The sequence below is a fragment of the Taudactylus pleione genome, unplaced genomic scaffold (genome assembly GCF_031769625.1).
Source record: "Taudactylus pleione unplaced genomic scaffold, aTauple2 ptg000053l, whole genome shotgun sequence".
In the NCBI taxonomy this organism is placed as follows: Eukaryota; Metazoa; Chordata; class Amphibia; order Anura; family Myobatrachidae; genus Taudactylus; species Taudactylus pleione.
In genome coordinates, this window is record NW_028284455.1 from 46,703,024 (window position 1) to 46,718,332 (window position 15,309).

General features: G+C 47.5%; 1 protein-coding gene across 1 annotated transcript in view; it reads left to right on the plus strand.

Annotated features, from left to right (window-relative positions):
- KIF15 (kinesin family member 15) overlaps positions 1-15,309 on the plus strand; it is a 122,395-nt gene that overhangs the window by 95,864 nt on the left and 11,222 nt on the right. The window contains exons 21-30 of the mRNA XM_088463904.1: positions 2,405-2,555; positions 2,715-2,800; positions 2,919-2,997; positions 3,091-3,177; positions 3,859-3,963; positions 4,327-4,449; positions 4,600-4,746; positions 5,208-5,297; positions 6,927-7,064; positions 7,163-7,272. Of these exons, the coding sequence (XP_088320030.1) occupies positions 2,405-2,555; positions 2,715-2,800; positions 2,919-2,997; positions 3,091-3,177; positions 3,859-3,963; positions 4,327-4,449; positions 4,600-4,746; positions 5,208-5,297; positions 6,927-7,064; positions 7,163-7,272 (1,116 nt within the window). The remainder of the gene's footprint in view (positions 1-2,404; positions 2,556-2,714; positions 2,801-2,918; positions 2,998-3,090; positions 3,178-3,858; positions 3,964-4,326; positions 4,450-4,599; positions 4,747-5,207; positions 5,298-6,926; positions 7,065-7,162; positions 7,273-15,309) is intronic.

Below are 15,309 nucleotides of genomic sequence, written 5' to 3' on the forward strand. Positions count from 1 at the left end.
ACAAGAGACGAAGGGGCGTCTCTGGTGGATGCTCTGTCCGTCCGGTGGACGTTCCGGTTCGCATACCTGTTCCCTCCGGTTTCCCTTCTTCCAAGGGTAATCCGGAAATTCAAACAGGAAGGAGGGACACTCCTGCTGATAGCTCCCGCGTGGCCCAGACGGCACTGGTTCTCAGACCTTCAGGGTCTGTCCGTGGACAGTCCTCTGCGGTTGCCGCTACGACCGGACCTCCTGTCTCAGGGTCCTTGTCGTCACCCGGACCTGACTCGGCTGTCTTTGACGGCGTGGCTGTTGAGACGGCCATGCTGAGGTCCCTGGGGTTTTCCAGCTCTGTGGTGCGTACCATGTTGCGAGCTCGGAAACCGTCTTCCGCGAGGATATACCATCGCGTGTGGCATACGTTCTTCCAGTGGTGTCGACCGAGAGGTTATGCACCGCGGGAGTTTCGTCTGTCTCGGATTCTCGCCTTCCTGCAAGCGGGACTAGATCATGGGCTTCGCCTTGCTTCTTTGAAGGTACAGGTTTCGGCCCTGTCTGTCTGGTTTCACCGTAGGATTGCTACAATCCCGGATGTGCGCACCTTTATGCAAGGTGTTGTCCGCATTCAGCCGCCCTTTGTTCCACCTGTGGCGCCTTGGGATTTGGCTGTGGTCCTGAGGGCTCTCCAAGGAACGCCGTTTGAACTACTGGGCTCAGTGGATCTTAAATGGCTGACAGCTAAGACTGTTTTCCTTCTGGCTATTGCTTCGGCCAGACATGTTTCTGAGTTAGGGGCTCTTTCTTGTAGACCCCCTTTCTTGGTTTTTCATGGGAACAGGGCAGTACTCCGCACTCGGCCCGAGTTTCTTCCCAAAGTTGTTTCCCAGTTTCGTGTTAACGAGGAAATCGTTGTTCCGGCCTTTAACTCACTGGGTCCGTGGGTGAGGCCTCTTTGGATGTTGTGCGGGCCTTAAGGACTTATGTTGACCGCACTTCTTTGTTTAGGAAGTCGGACGCTTTGTTTGTCCTCTTTTGCTTCCGTAAAAAGGGTTGGCCTGCTTCAAAGCAAACTTTGGTAGCCTGGATCCGTATGGCTATTTCTGAAGCTTATCTTCATGAAGGCCTACCGGTTCCTCCTTCTCTGAAGGCTCATTCCACTAGGTCTGTGGGTCCTTCGTGGGCAGCTCGACGTGATGCCTCTGCAGTCCAGATCTGCAAGGCTGCTACGTGGTCCTCTGTCCATACCTTCGTGAGGTATTACAGGTTTGACACCTTCGCCTCTCAGGATGCTTCCTTCGGGCGGCGGATTCTCCTTTCTGCACAGGAGCGTCCCCACCCTTAAAGGATACTGCTTTGGAACATCCCCAAGGTATCCTGTGGATACCCTATGGACCCTGAAGTAGAAAATATAGAGATAACAAGGGTAAGTTCTTACCATATCTCATTTCTACGAAGTCCATAGGGTTCCACAGGACTCCCGCCCTGTCGCACCTGTGCTGCAGATGGGCTTTGCTCTGGTCACCGTTTTTTTCCGTCTCCCTCTGGTGAGAATGTGATTCTTGTATGTGTCCAGATCTTTGTTCTCTCTCTTCCTTCTCCTCCTCCGGCCTATGGCTTGGTAACTAACTGAGATGCCTTGGCTCGGGGGCGGGGTATAGGAGGGGGACCTAGTGCATCCTGGGAGGCTGAAAGCTTAACTCTTTGGTGCCCTGAGACTGACGTCACACCTATACCCAAGGTATCCTGTGGAACCCTATGGACTTCGTAGAAATAGAGATAACAAGGGTAAGTTCTTACCATATCTCATATTTTTCGCCAGCAAACAGATAATTTTTCGATGGGAAAAAACGGGCTTTAATTAAATTGCTCGAAGCCAAAGAAAAAAAAAAAAAAACGGAAAAAGTAAATTATTTTTTTGCCCCTTAAAAATTATCTGAGTTAATTGATTACCCCCTAAATATCAAATATGAGAAGGCTTTGATGGCCCTCACAGATTTGGATATGTAGCTAGGCATCCATGCATATCAGGAACTTGTCCCGTTCCAGGATATTAACGACAGGTCTCAACAATTATATCTTGAACTTTTTCACCCAAATAAAGGTGCTAAAAATATACAGCTAGCTAATTAGGTTTCTTTGGGCAGAATACTTTGGGTAACTGTTTTCTTAAACCGTTACTAACACAGATTGTCACATGATTTCATTTTTAGTGACACAATGTGTAAATACATTGAGTAAGATTTTATTTGTGAACATGCCTTATATTGGTAAATTAGAGTTAACTTTATTTGTTTACAATTAACATACGCAAACGTAATCCCAGTTGCATGTAAAGACTTCGGTTACAAACACATTCTTCTCAGACACTGGTTGAGAATTGCTGACCTAATTATCCTGCACTATATAAACTGGTTTATTAATTTAGGCTGGAGCGTGAAACTTTATTAGAAGAGAAGCGATCCCTCCAAGATGCCTATGATAACCTGGAAGAGGTGATGAAATTTGAAACTGATCAACTAAAACAAGAACTTTTTGGCAACAAACAGGAGAATGAGACTCTGAAAGCTGAGCTCAGTGTAAGATGTGCTTTTATTTTTATATTATGAAGTTTATCAGCTACTGTATGTACCATAGCTGTAAATATTTTCTTGTAGCTTTTCCCCCATATGAAAAATGATTATTGTACATTCCTACAATGCATATTTATGTTTAAGACCAACTTTATTCTTTAACAGAATCTTTTGGAGCTTTTAGAAACCGAAAAGGAGCACAGACAGAACCTGAAGTTTCAGCTGGAGGAGGACAAAGAGAACAACTCCAAGTATGTGATACAGTGCAGCAGGACACTGATTAATCTAAGAAATGACCAGCGTAAATGATTGGTATTTGGTGTATTGGGAGTTACTATAAGCTAATTTATGAAACGTTACTCTTTGTAGAGAGCTATTGAAAGTTCTAGAGGAGAATGTGACTCTCAAGAAACAATGCTCTGATCTGCTTACAAAGTGTGAACTACAGGTACAATATAGCCATGATTTGTTTTTGTATATGTATTATCGTCAGTAAGTACAATCTTGTTAAATGTTGCTCACAAGTTTTAACCATCTTTAGGTCACAGAGCTGCAATCGCTTAAAATCCATTTAACTTCTTCCAAAGAGACTATATCGGAATTGGAAAAGAAAAGTTCTTTGGATAAGGTAGGATTCACATTTCAATCTATAAAGTTGCTTAAATGGGGATTCCGAACAACATCATACAGGCGATGAACACAGTAGTTTTTATCTTTACATATTTTTCCCAAGTTCTACAAGGCGGACACTGCCGCCTCAGAGAGCTGCTTTCTGTTCCTCTTCATCTCATGGGGTGGGTACTGTAGAAGGAGAGAGAGAGAACATGTAATGTGTATGGGCAGGTTTTTTTAGCTCCTTGCTGGTTTATTAGTAAGCTAATGAGCAGGCCAACAATATGGTTTTAGGGGGAGAAGAGGAATCTGGTTTATTGTTTTCAGGGACCATAACAAAGCCTGTGTAGTATTTGGAGAAAGGGATATAAGATTCTTTATTTAAAAAAAAAAAAAATGGAAAGTGTTTATATTACCGAAATATATTTAGTCATTTATATTTATTTTTGCTCTCCGTCGTAACATAATGGCTCCATCCAGAAACAGGGCAGGATTGGGCATATATTTCAGTGTTTAGTGTTAGGTCTGTTGGTGAAAGTGAAGTGATCTAGAAGAGTACACATTTACTTGACGGAGTCTGAAGCAAGTCTGACCAAAAAGTGTAATTAGAAAAGTTTATTAAACATGTAAGTATATAAAAAGATGGTCATAACTTGTGACCTATTTTTAACTTTAATTTTTTCTTTGTGTACATTAGGAGATCATGAGCGACCTTATGAACCAAATTCAAGGTTTGAGAACAACCATCATTCACAAAACGGAGTCTGTAGATGTGCTCACAAGGGAGCTGGAAGATCTCAATGTGCGTCCCCCTTTTTTGTCTCACATCTGTGTCTGAGTCAATTTACTGCTTTGTGTATTCCAAGGAGACAGACTACATTATAGTCCACATACAGGTTATTATGTATGTAAGAGTGGACATTCCCCTTACCAGCTGTAGTACAAAACAAGTCATTTTATAGCGCAGGAAAATGCTGCTGATTACTTTGTGCTGCATATAGAGTTGGGAGGGTCTAATTTGTCCAGCTCATGGCAATACCTTGTTTCTTTATCTGTATATTAAAAGTAATTTAGTATATTTTAGACCTGTAGTTGATACCAACTTCAATGTATCTGAATGAAGGTATTAATATATATTTTTTTTTATATATATATATATATATAGAGTAAATACAGTTCTTCATTGTCAGCAAAAGAAGAAAGCAAAACACTTTTAGAACAACAAGAAATACTAATTGAGGATCTGAAAGAGAGCTTGGAAAGGAAGCGGTCCGCTGACACCATTGAGGTATACCATCTACTCACATCTTAACTGCACCATAAGTGCATGGTTAGCCTTTAGCCTACACTTACTGTATGACTATATTAAACAAAGAACATTCTTATTGTAACACGAACTGCTGCTGCTTTAAAGTATTTGCTTTTATTTAAATAACAGAAAGAGCTCCTATGCGATGACTTAGTTCATGCAACTGAACAGCTAGGCAAACTAACGGAAGCCTTTAACAAACAAGAGGCCTTGCTTAAAGACCAGAAGGAAGAGTTGATGAAAAAAGAACAGTTAATTGCAGACCTGACTGACCAGGTACCTCATGTTTTCCAGTGCTAGAATGTGGCCACATTGCCTTTACAAATTGTATTGTATGGTATATCTTTACTGCCAATAATACTTACGCAAATTCTATATTACACACTGTAAACCATAATTTATTAGTCCTTCTTTAGAAAGTAAAGTTGCTTATTTATGTAGGATATTTTCTCCTTTAAACTAAATTAAAAAAGAAAAATTAGCAGAAGAATCAAATACTTTAAATGATTTCATATGAAATTTAGAAAAGTTTTGAAATAAATATGCTTAGAAAATTACTATCATTTACCTATATGCTGGTCAATCTTGTGCTCAAATGAAAAAAACGAATTGCATCATACTTTCTAAAGGAAATGCTTGGCTGTCGTCTCACCTATTTATACCACTTTTGTTTTCAAAATAATCATGGCTTTTATGCCATGAATAATGAAGAAAAAAAAACATATTTCTGCTTTAAGTTAAAACAGAACCTTGATATCACGAACACTGATGATGAAGACTTAAAGATGACCCACAGCAACGGGGGTTCTCCTGCTATACTGCTTCAGGTAACTCTTCAGAAATGAAAATGGTTGCTGTGAGTTCGATCAGCAAATTATCCAGGTCTCTTGGTTAACACCCACAAGATCCATTGGCTCTGTACCAGAGCATACATTGTGCCGTATTCATGCGCATTTGTTGCAGTTTTCGTTAAATATTTTGACATTTGCACATGGCTAAGCTTGACGCCGATATGCTAACCCTTTCTATCAAAGCATAACGTCCCTGCATTTGCTATTGACAGCCAGTATATACAGTGAGCCCACAATCTGTACAAGCTGAAAACTGTTTGTACAACACCAATGCAGGGGAGTGCTCCTGCATTGTCCCTTGGATGTTCCAATGATGTCACCATGAAGTGGTTACCCTGTTTACAGGCAGTGCTAATAAATCTATGCTGAATGATTCCAATAGTAAATGCTCTTCAATTTTGCACTCATTACTGCATGATTAAATTTTGCATATTTGGAATTTTTACACCTGGGTATTTCAATATTTGGTAAACACAAAGGGCTCTATTTACTACAATCCGCATATTGAATGCGGATTGTAGTGTGATATTACCGAGTGAATTCGCATTGCGAATTCAGGCAATATCACAGGGATTTACTATAAATCCCTTGCAGGGACAGAGCTTGCGATAAAGCTCTGTCCCTGTGGATCCCCTCCGCACTCTTAGTCGCTGTATTTTTTCCGAAAATACCGCGACTAGAGCCCGCGCATGCACCGACCACCGCTACTACCCCCCCACCGATGCTAAGCCCCGCCCCCCGCGATCGCGGACCCCCGCGACACAACACACACACCCCCCACCCCCCTTCCCCATGAACCCCCCTCCCTTCATTACACTTACCTGCATCCTCCTGGCCTCCGGTGATCTTCTCCGGGCTTCCCGATCAGGTGATCTCCCATACTGCACTGGGGCACGATCACCTGATGACCGGGCCCCAGTGTACTATGGGAGACCAGCTGACCGGAGAGGAGCCATCACCGGTCCCTGGATTCAGGTAAGTAAAAAAAAATGTTTAATTTTTTTTTTTCCCAGTAATCAGCTTGCGGTCTGCTTAGACCACATAGCTGATTACTGGTACCGGCTCCCGCCTCTGCTCTCACCCTCCAGGTGGCGTTATTAGCACAGGGCTTCCTCCTGTATTTTTTTACAATTTATTTTTAGTAACTATGGTCGGATCACATTTCCCATTACAATTATGGGAAATGCGATCTGCTTTACTAAAAATAAGTGATACTGGGGGGTTGGAGTAGAATTTTACTAATTCTACTCCAATTGCCCTGTAATTACAGGTGAAACTAAAAATGTGAAAGGGTGTGAAAACACCATTTTTCACTTTATTTTAGTAAAAATAATGTTAATAAATAGAGCCCAAAGTATGTAAAAGTATTCATGGAAGAATGCCCATAAAATGACAAAATCCATCAGTGTTTTACCAAACAAAATATTCCTAGAAAAATTGCTGAATAAAGTAATCCCCGGCCAAACTACCTCCAGTGAAAACGCAAAAATCCACTCAGTGGATTATTTGGGGGAAAAATAATTGATTGAATAAAATACAATGATTAATTTTTTATTACAATAAAATTGCGTTTAATGCATTTAGTGCATATTTTTTTCTTTTTAGACCCCTAAAACACCAATGGCAAATCCATTTGAATCTGAACTAACACATTGCTTTAATAAAAATTCCCTATTGGAACACCTCGTATCTGAGCTAAACGAAGAACGGATAACCAAAAATGAGGAAATAATCAGGCTTAAGGTGAGATCCTCTAAACTGCCATGTATGCTCTATTACTAAATGAGCTACTGTAATTGTTATTTATTTATTTTCATTATTAATGATTTATTATGTTACAGAGCCAGTTATGCGAAACAGAAAATCTACGCCTTGAGATCCAGAACTTGCAGGGACAGTGCAGGGACTTAAAAAATCAGCTGGACAACAGGAAAAAGGGAGAGCAGACCTGGTAAAGTGTCCATCTTAATTATTGATATAAATTTTAACAATATTTTTCTAAAGAGCTAGAACTAAAATAAAATTCCATATAGCACTTGCACAGAAATAAATAAATACAGCATTATATAGCAATTACAGGGAAACCTTTTAAAGATTATATTTTCCTGGGTGTGGCCTGACTGCTGATGGAGGCTTGTGAGTGGTCTCCAGGCATTATCCTGAGGGGACACTGATGTCTCTCTTGGCAGATCTTATTTTCTGCGCGCACTGCCTCTTTCTAAATTGAAAATATTGATCCACCATAGGAGAAATTACTGCCAAATGTATTATGTGCACCAATCCTCGGTGTATAAATACCTAAAAATATTGTTTGCAAAATTACATTGCTCATTCCTAGTTTTGTTTGGGGAAAATGACTGGCAAAAACAATATATATTTGCAGGAAGATGGCTAGGTCTTCATTTATATAAATTGTATGTGGCTTCTCATTTAGCTGCAGCTTACACTGGTTTCAGTTAGTGTTTTTCTGCTAGGTTTACTTCTGATAATGAAGCACATGAACTAGTGATTGAGATATTTAAGAGTTGTTGGGCTCTACTCCCCCTTTTTCAGTAAAATTCGCCAGGCTCTCTGCTATATATAGAGAGTTCTCTTTTCTGTTGAGCAATTAAAAAACAAATTTCAAGTTCTTGTAATGATCTGCCTCCTTTGGCTTCATACTTAAGCTGGACTTATTTAGGCAATTGCAAAGTATTACTGTGTGATTTCCTGTTCCTGGCCTATTTTTATGCATGTTTCCACTGATTCAAAAATGTTAGACACTGCAATGTTAAAGCCTACATGCCCCTTGGCTGCCATGACAAGTTATTTATCAATTGGATACACAGCTCTTTTACAGAGACTAGTTTATTGTTCCCTGTCCCGATGGAATATCCGCACACACGCACACATTTTTCTCAGAAGCCAGTATGTTTTTGGATTGCGGGAGGAAACTGGAATATCTGGCAGAAACCCACGCAAGCACTGCATAGATAGGGTTTAGTAGCTGAATTTTTTATATTAACACACTTAGGACAAATTCAAATTGGCTTCTTTGTGTGATGAATACGGTTAAATATACATGTCATTTAAAAATAATAGAAATTAAAAAAAGTCAAGATGATGCCAGCCCCCACAGTACATATTTATTTGAAGAACCAGGGAATGGTGGACGGCATGGAAAGTGCTGACTCTCCTCCATTCTGGCATCTAGAGTGCCTGCTTTCAAATGATATAGTCCCTGAGATGATGTTGTTTCTACTTCAGTGTCCATAGGGTATCCACAGGATACCTTGGGGTATAGGTGATGACATCAGGCACGGACACCACAGAGTTAAATTTTCAGCCTCCCAGGATGCACCAGGGTCCCTCTCCTATACCCCACCCCCAAGCCAAGGCAATTCAGTTTCATGGGTGTCCGGCCAGAGGTCGGATCACATTCACAGAGGGGGCTGTAATAGCCCCAGAAGATTTCTTCAGAGTGCAGGTGTGGCTGCACAAGATGAGCCTTACAGCAGGGACAGTCAGTACTGGCGTCCATGCTGTCGCTCCTACACCCCGCCGGTACCGATCCGGGGATGCTGGTAGGTAGCTGGGGTCACAGCTAGTGGTGACCCCGGCTACCTGGACTGTGGCCGGATGTACTGGGAACAAGGTAAGCGGCGGGGTCCCGCGGTGGGCACCCGCCGGTAACAGTCCTTTTTGGTCCCCAGGCAGGGGGCTCCCTGGGGTCCGGCTGCGCGTGGGGCCAGGTACTGATCCTGCACCTTCCACTAGACCACCAGGGACAGCGGACCGCAGCATGTGCGGTACAGCGCAGCGTCCCAGGGGTTAATAGCAGGCCTGGGGAGAACGCCTTCCCTGTCTCACAGCCGGCGTCTCCCCCGCTGCACAGTGCCATTCCACAGCGGTGTGAGCGGGCTGTGTCAGCGCTCCTCCCCCGGGCCCGCCTCCTCTCTGCTCCTCGGCCATTTTCTCTCTGCATGTGCTGGGGATGGCAAACGCTGCTGGAAGCTGATACAGGTGCCATTGCGGTCCGGGTCCCCCGCATACCTCTCCTTCAATTAAGGTCAGTGTATGCAGCGCTGTTTCCTACCAGGCTCTGGTCTGTGTAGTTGATCGCAGTGCTTGTAATGCAGGATATTATCTTTGCATTGTATATGACTTAAATGCTAGCGCTGTTTGCCTGTACTTTCATTTCTGACTGTCAGCCATTTTCCTATCCCTGTTCTTCTGCTACAGCCCTTGCGGTGCAGTGTTGCAGGGTGTTTATTACCTCACAGTAAACGTGGTTTTTTACTTAAGGGTCCATAGGGTATGCACAGGATACCTTGGGGTATAGGTGTGACTTCAGTCGCTGGGCACCATAGAGTTAGGCTTTTCAGCCTCCCAGGATGCACTAGGGTCCCCCTCCTATACCCCGCCCCCGAGCCAAGGCACCTCAGTTTAGTTTGGTGCCCGGCCGGAGTCGGGTGCACCTGTCGGAGTGGGGGCTAGAAGAGCCCCTGAAGCTTTCTTCAATGCAGCTGTGGCTGCACATCTGGATGTACAGCATGGACAGTCAGTCCTGACGTCCATGCTGTCTTCCCTACACCCCCGTCGGTACCAGAACGCCGGTACCGATCCGGGGATGCTGGTGAGCATCTGGGGTCACAGCTAGCGGTGACCCCAGATGTTCCGGACCATGGCCGGATCCAAGGGGGACAAAGGTAAGCAGCGGGGTCCCGCGGTGGGTCCCCGCTGGTCACATGGTCCTAAGTCCCCAGGCAGGGGGCTCCCTGGGGACTGGCTGCAGCGTGGAGCCAGGCGACCAACCTGCGCTTTCCACTACCCCCTGGGACAGCGGACCACAGCAGTGCGGTAGCGCTGCGGCGTCCCAGGGGTTAAATGCATGCCAGGGGAGCGCGTCTTCCCTGTCTCACAGCCGGCGCCTCCCCCGCTGCACACAGCCCTCTCTGCACGCTGCCGACTGGTCCTGTGGCAGCGCTCCTCCCCCAGGCCAGCCTCCTCTCTGCTCCTCGGCGGCCATCTTCTCCAGAACGCATGGTGAACGCTGCTGGAAGCCTGGAAGGAAGCATCGTGGTCTGGGTCCCCCCGCATACCTCTCCTCCGCTGTGGTCAGGTCTGTGTATGCAGCGCTGTGTGCTACCAGGCCCTGTGTCTGCGTAGTTGAGTGATCAGCACTGTTAGTGCAGGAATTGATTTTCTTTGCATTGTATGTGACTGTGCTAGCGCTGCTGCCTGTAACTTTTCTCTAAACTGTCAGCTTTATTACTGTCCCTGTTCTTTCTGCTAAGCCCGTGCGGTGCTGCAGGGTGGTCTCTCGCCTATTTAAGATATAATTGGTGAGAGAGGTCACATACGCGGTGCCATCATGTACGAAAGTGATTTTCCTCTCCGGCTACAGTGTACTACGTGTAAAGTACCGTTAGCGGAGGGGAGGGTAGCGCGGAGGGCCTTTGCCGGCAGTGTTTGTCCATGGCGCGGCCTCTTACGGTTACAGCACTGGTACAGGAGCCGCCCTGGGCTTATTTCGCTCAGCCTTAGTGGGCCAGTTAGCTCCGCAGCCCGCGTTTACACCGATGGGTTTATCCCAGCAGTCTGTGGTGTCGTCACCCATGCAGGGTTTCCCACAACAATTGGTGGTACCCCACAGTCTCCCTATTTCCCCGCTCCCGGTTTCTCAGGAGCCAGCGTGGGTTAACTCCCTGACGAGTTCTGTACAGCACTTGTCGGATGTGTTGCAAGGGGAGTCTGTGATGCGGCCGCATAAACGGCCGGAGGCGTCTCTGTCCGCTCCTTATGAGGATGACGAGGGGACGTCTGATGATGGGGAGATTCTGGATCCTTACGATCAGGAACCTCTCCATACTAAGGACGCTGATGCTAAGTCCAAAGTATATATTCCTGGACTTATTCGGGCGGTCCGCACAACCTTGGTGATTGAGGACGAAGTTCCCCCAGCTGCTAAATCTAAGTATGCCTTTTTCAAAGATGTGAAGGGCGATGCCAGAGTCTTTCCTCTTTCGGGTCAGTTGGTGGACCATTTAGAGGAGGCGTGGAAACAGCCTGGCAAAAGATACCAGCCGCAGAGACGCCTGGCGGTGGCTTATCCGTTTGCGGATAATTATTTTGCTAAGTGGGAATCACCTCCACAGGTGGATTCTCACGTGACCCGTCTTGTCCGTAGTGCCACATTGCCGATGCCATCTATGTCCTCCCTTAAGGATGCTACGGACCGCAAGGTGGAGATCTGCCTGAAGTCCGCTTATTCCCTTGCGGGGGGGAAGCACGGCCGGCTATGGCCATTTGCTGGGTTGCCAGAGCGATGGAGCGCTGGGCGGATTCATTAGAGGCTTCTTTTGATTCCGACTGTCCGGCCAAACAGGCGGAGTTGATTGGTAATCTCCGTGATTCGGCCACTTATATCAACGAGGCGGCCCTAGACATTAGTACTCTGGTGTCTAGAATTTCTTCAGCAGCGGTGGCTGCTCGTCGCACCTTGTGGCTGCGATCCTGGAAGGCGGACGCAGATTCCAAAAAGGGTCTGGAGGCGTTGCCGTTTACCGGAGAAGTTCTCTTCGGTCCAGATTTGGATAAGATTGTGGCCACGCTGGCGGCAGCCAAATCGGCTTGTCTCCCGTCGGCCGCTGCTCCTTCTGGTTCTGGACCATCGTCCTTTCGGTCATCTAGGGCCCAGGGCAGGCCCAAACCACAGTCGTTTCCTCGACAGGCTGGCCCTAAGAAATCGGCCAAGCCCCGGAAGCAGGCATGGAGTACCAGACGTCCGGCCCCCAAGCCAGATGACAAGCCTGCGGCCTGACGGTCCGGGCCTCCCTTTGGGGGATCCCAGGGTGGGAGGCCGCCTGCTGCAGTTCGCCCAGTGTTGGTCGGCCACTACGACAGACACTTGGGTTCTGGAGGTGGTTTCCCACGGATACGCCCTCTCCTTCCGGCACAGACCCCCGGCTCGATTCTTCACCACGGGTCTACCATCAGACCGGAACAAGGCTACGGAGCTGCGGAATGTATTGCACACTATGCTCCAGGCTGGAGTTATAGTGCCTGTTCCATTCTCCCGGAGGGGCCAGGGTTTCTATTCAAATCTTTTTTTGGTACAGAAACCCAATGGGTCGTATCGTCCGATTCTCAACCTCAAAGCACTCAACAAGTCTTTGCAGGTTCCGAAGTTTCGGATGGAGACCCTACGGTCCATCATTCTGGCGCTGGAACCTGGGGACTACATGGTGTCATTGGACATACAGGATGCTTACCTGCATGTCCCTATTCTTTTGCGCCATCAACAGTTCCTCAGGTTTGCAATCCGCAGCGACCACTTCCAGTTTCGGGCGTTACCTTTTGGCCTGGCGACAGCACCACGTGTTTTCACCAAGGTGATGGCGGTCATGGCGGCTTCTCTGCGGCTGCAGGGAGTCCGCATGTTGTCGTACTTGGACGACCTGTTATTGGTGGCAGGATCTCCAGAGCTCCTGTTACGCCACTTGGACCTGACCATTGCACTGCTGCAACGGCACGGCTGGCTAATCAACTGGCAGAAGTCCACTCTAATCCCGTCTCGGAGGATTCTGCATCTTGGAGCCTTATTGGACTCGGGACAGCAAAGGATCTTTGTGTCGGAGGACAAGATCTCTGCTTTACAGTCAAGGGTGCGCAGTTGTCTGCACAGCCGCCGGGTGTCCCTACACTCGGCGATGAGGTTACTGGGCTCCATGGTGTCGGTGTTCGACATGGTGGAATACGCCCAGTTTCACTCCAGACCTCTGCAGCACCTGATCCTGTCCAAGTGGAACGGGCTGCCTCAGTCTCTGAAGTCCCAGACGATTGTGATCACCCCGGAGGTTCGCCTGTCCCTTGCGTGGTGGTTACAGACGACCCACCTCAACAAGGGACGTCCGTTCTGGGTTCCAAATTGGGTCCTGTTGACAACGGCCAGTCTTCGGGGTTGGGGAGCAGTTTCGGGTCCACACTTGTTCCAGGACAGGTGGACGCCGACAGAAGCGGAGCTTCCAATAAATATCTTGGAACTCCGTGCGGTCTTCAATGCTCTCCAGCAGGCACATCGGTTTCTCCAGGGTCACCCGGTGCAGGTCCAGTCGGACAACGCTACCACCGTGGCCTACATAAACAGGCAAGGAGGAACCCGCAGTCGGGCGGCTCTCGTAGAGGTCTCTCGGATCCTGGTTTGAGCGGAGCGCAATCTTCCGGCCATATCAGCGGTCTTCATCCCGGGAGTGCTAAATTGGGAGGCGGACTTTCTAAGTCGCCAGGATGTTCATCCGGGGGAATGGTCCCTGCACCCGGACGTTTTTCAACTGCTGGTTGACAGGTGGGGTCTTCCAGAGATCGACCTCATGGCGTCCCGGCACAACAACAAGTTGCCGGTGTACGGGTCTCGCACAAGAGACGAAGGGGCGTCTCTGGTGGATGCTCTGTCCGTCCGGTGGACGTTCCTGTTCGCATACCTGTTCCCTCCGGTCTCCCTTCTTCCACGGGTAATCCGGAAATTCAAACAGGAAGGAGGGACGCTCCTGTTGATAGCTCCCGCGTGGCCCAGACGGCACTGGTTCTCAGACCTTCAGGGTCTGTCCGTGGACAGTCCTCTGCGGTTGCCGCTACGACCTGACCTTCTGTCTCAGGGTCCTTGTCTTCACCCGGACCTGACTCAAGCTGTCTTTGACGGCGTGGCTGTTGAGGCGGCCATGCTGAGGTCCCGGGGGTTTTCCAGCTCTGTGGTGCGTACCATGTTACGAGCTCGGAAACCGTCTTCCGCGAGGATATACCATCGCGTGTGGCATACGTTCTTCCAGTGGTGTCGACCGAGAGGTTATGCACCGCGTGAGTTTCGTCTGTCTCGGATTCTCGCCTTCCTACAAGCGGGACTAGATCATGGGCTTCGCCTTGCTTCTTTGAAGGTACAGGTTTCGGCCCTGTCTGTCTGGTTTCACCGTAGGATTGCTACAATCCCGGATGTGCGCACCTTTATGCAAGGTGTTGTCCGCATTCAGCCTCCCTTTGTTCCACCTGTGGCGCCTTGGGATCTGGCTGTGGTCCTGAGGGCTCTCCAAGGACCGCCGTTTGAACCACTGGGCTCAGTGGATCCTAAATGGCTGACAGCTAAGACTGTTTTCCTTCTGGCTATTGCTTCGGCCAGACGTGTTTCTGAGTTAGGGGCTCTTTCTTGTAGACCCCCTTTCTTGGTTTTTCATGGGAACAGGGCAGTGCTCCGCACTCGGCCCGCGTTTCTTCCCAAAGTTGTTTCCCAGTTTCATGTTAACGAGGAAATCGTTGTTCTGGCCTTTATCTCACCGGGTCTTTCCGTGGGTGAGGCCTCTTTGGATGTTGTGCGGGCCTTAAGGACTTATGTTGATCGCACTTCTTCGTTTAGGAAGTCGGACGCTTTGTTTGTCCTCTATGGCTTCCGTAAAAAGGGTTGGCCTGCTTCAAAGCAAACTTTGGCAGCCTGGATCCGTATGGCTTTATCTGAAGCTTATCTTCATGAAGGCCTACCGGTTCCTCCTTCTCTGAAGGCTCATTCCACTAGGTCTGTGGGTCCTTCGTGGGCAGCTCGACGTGGTCCTCTGTCCATACCTTCGTGAGGTATTACAGGTTTGACACCTTCGCCTCTCGGGATGCTTCCTTCGGGCGGCGGATTCTCCTTTCTGCACAGGAGCGTCCCCACCCTTAAAGGATACTGCTTTGGGACATCCCCAAGGTATCCTGTGGATACCCTATGGACCCTGAAGTAGAAAATATGAGATATGGTTAAGAACTTACCCTTGTTATCTCTATTTCTATGAAGTCCATAGGGTTCCACAGGACTCCCGCCCTGTCGCACCTGTGCTGCAGATGGGCTTTGCTCTGGTCACCGGTTTTCCGTCTCCCTCTGGTGAGAATGTTATTCTTGTATGTGTCCAGATCTTTTTTCTCTCTCTTCCTTATCCTCCTCCGGCCTATGGCTTGATAACTAACAGGTGCCTTGGCTCGGGGG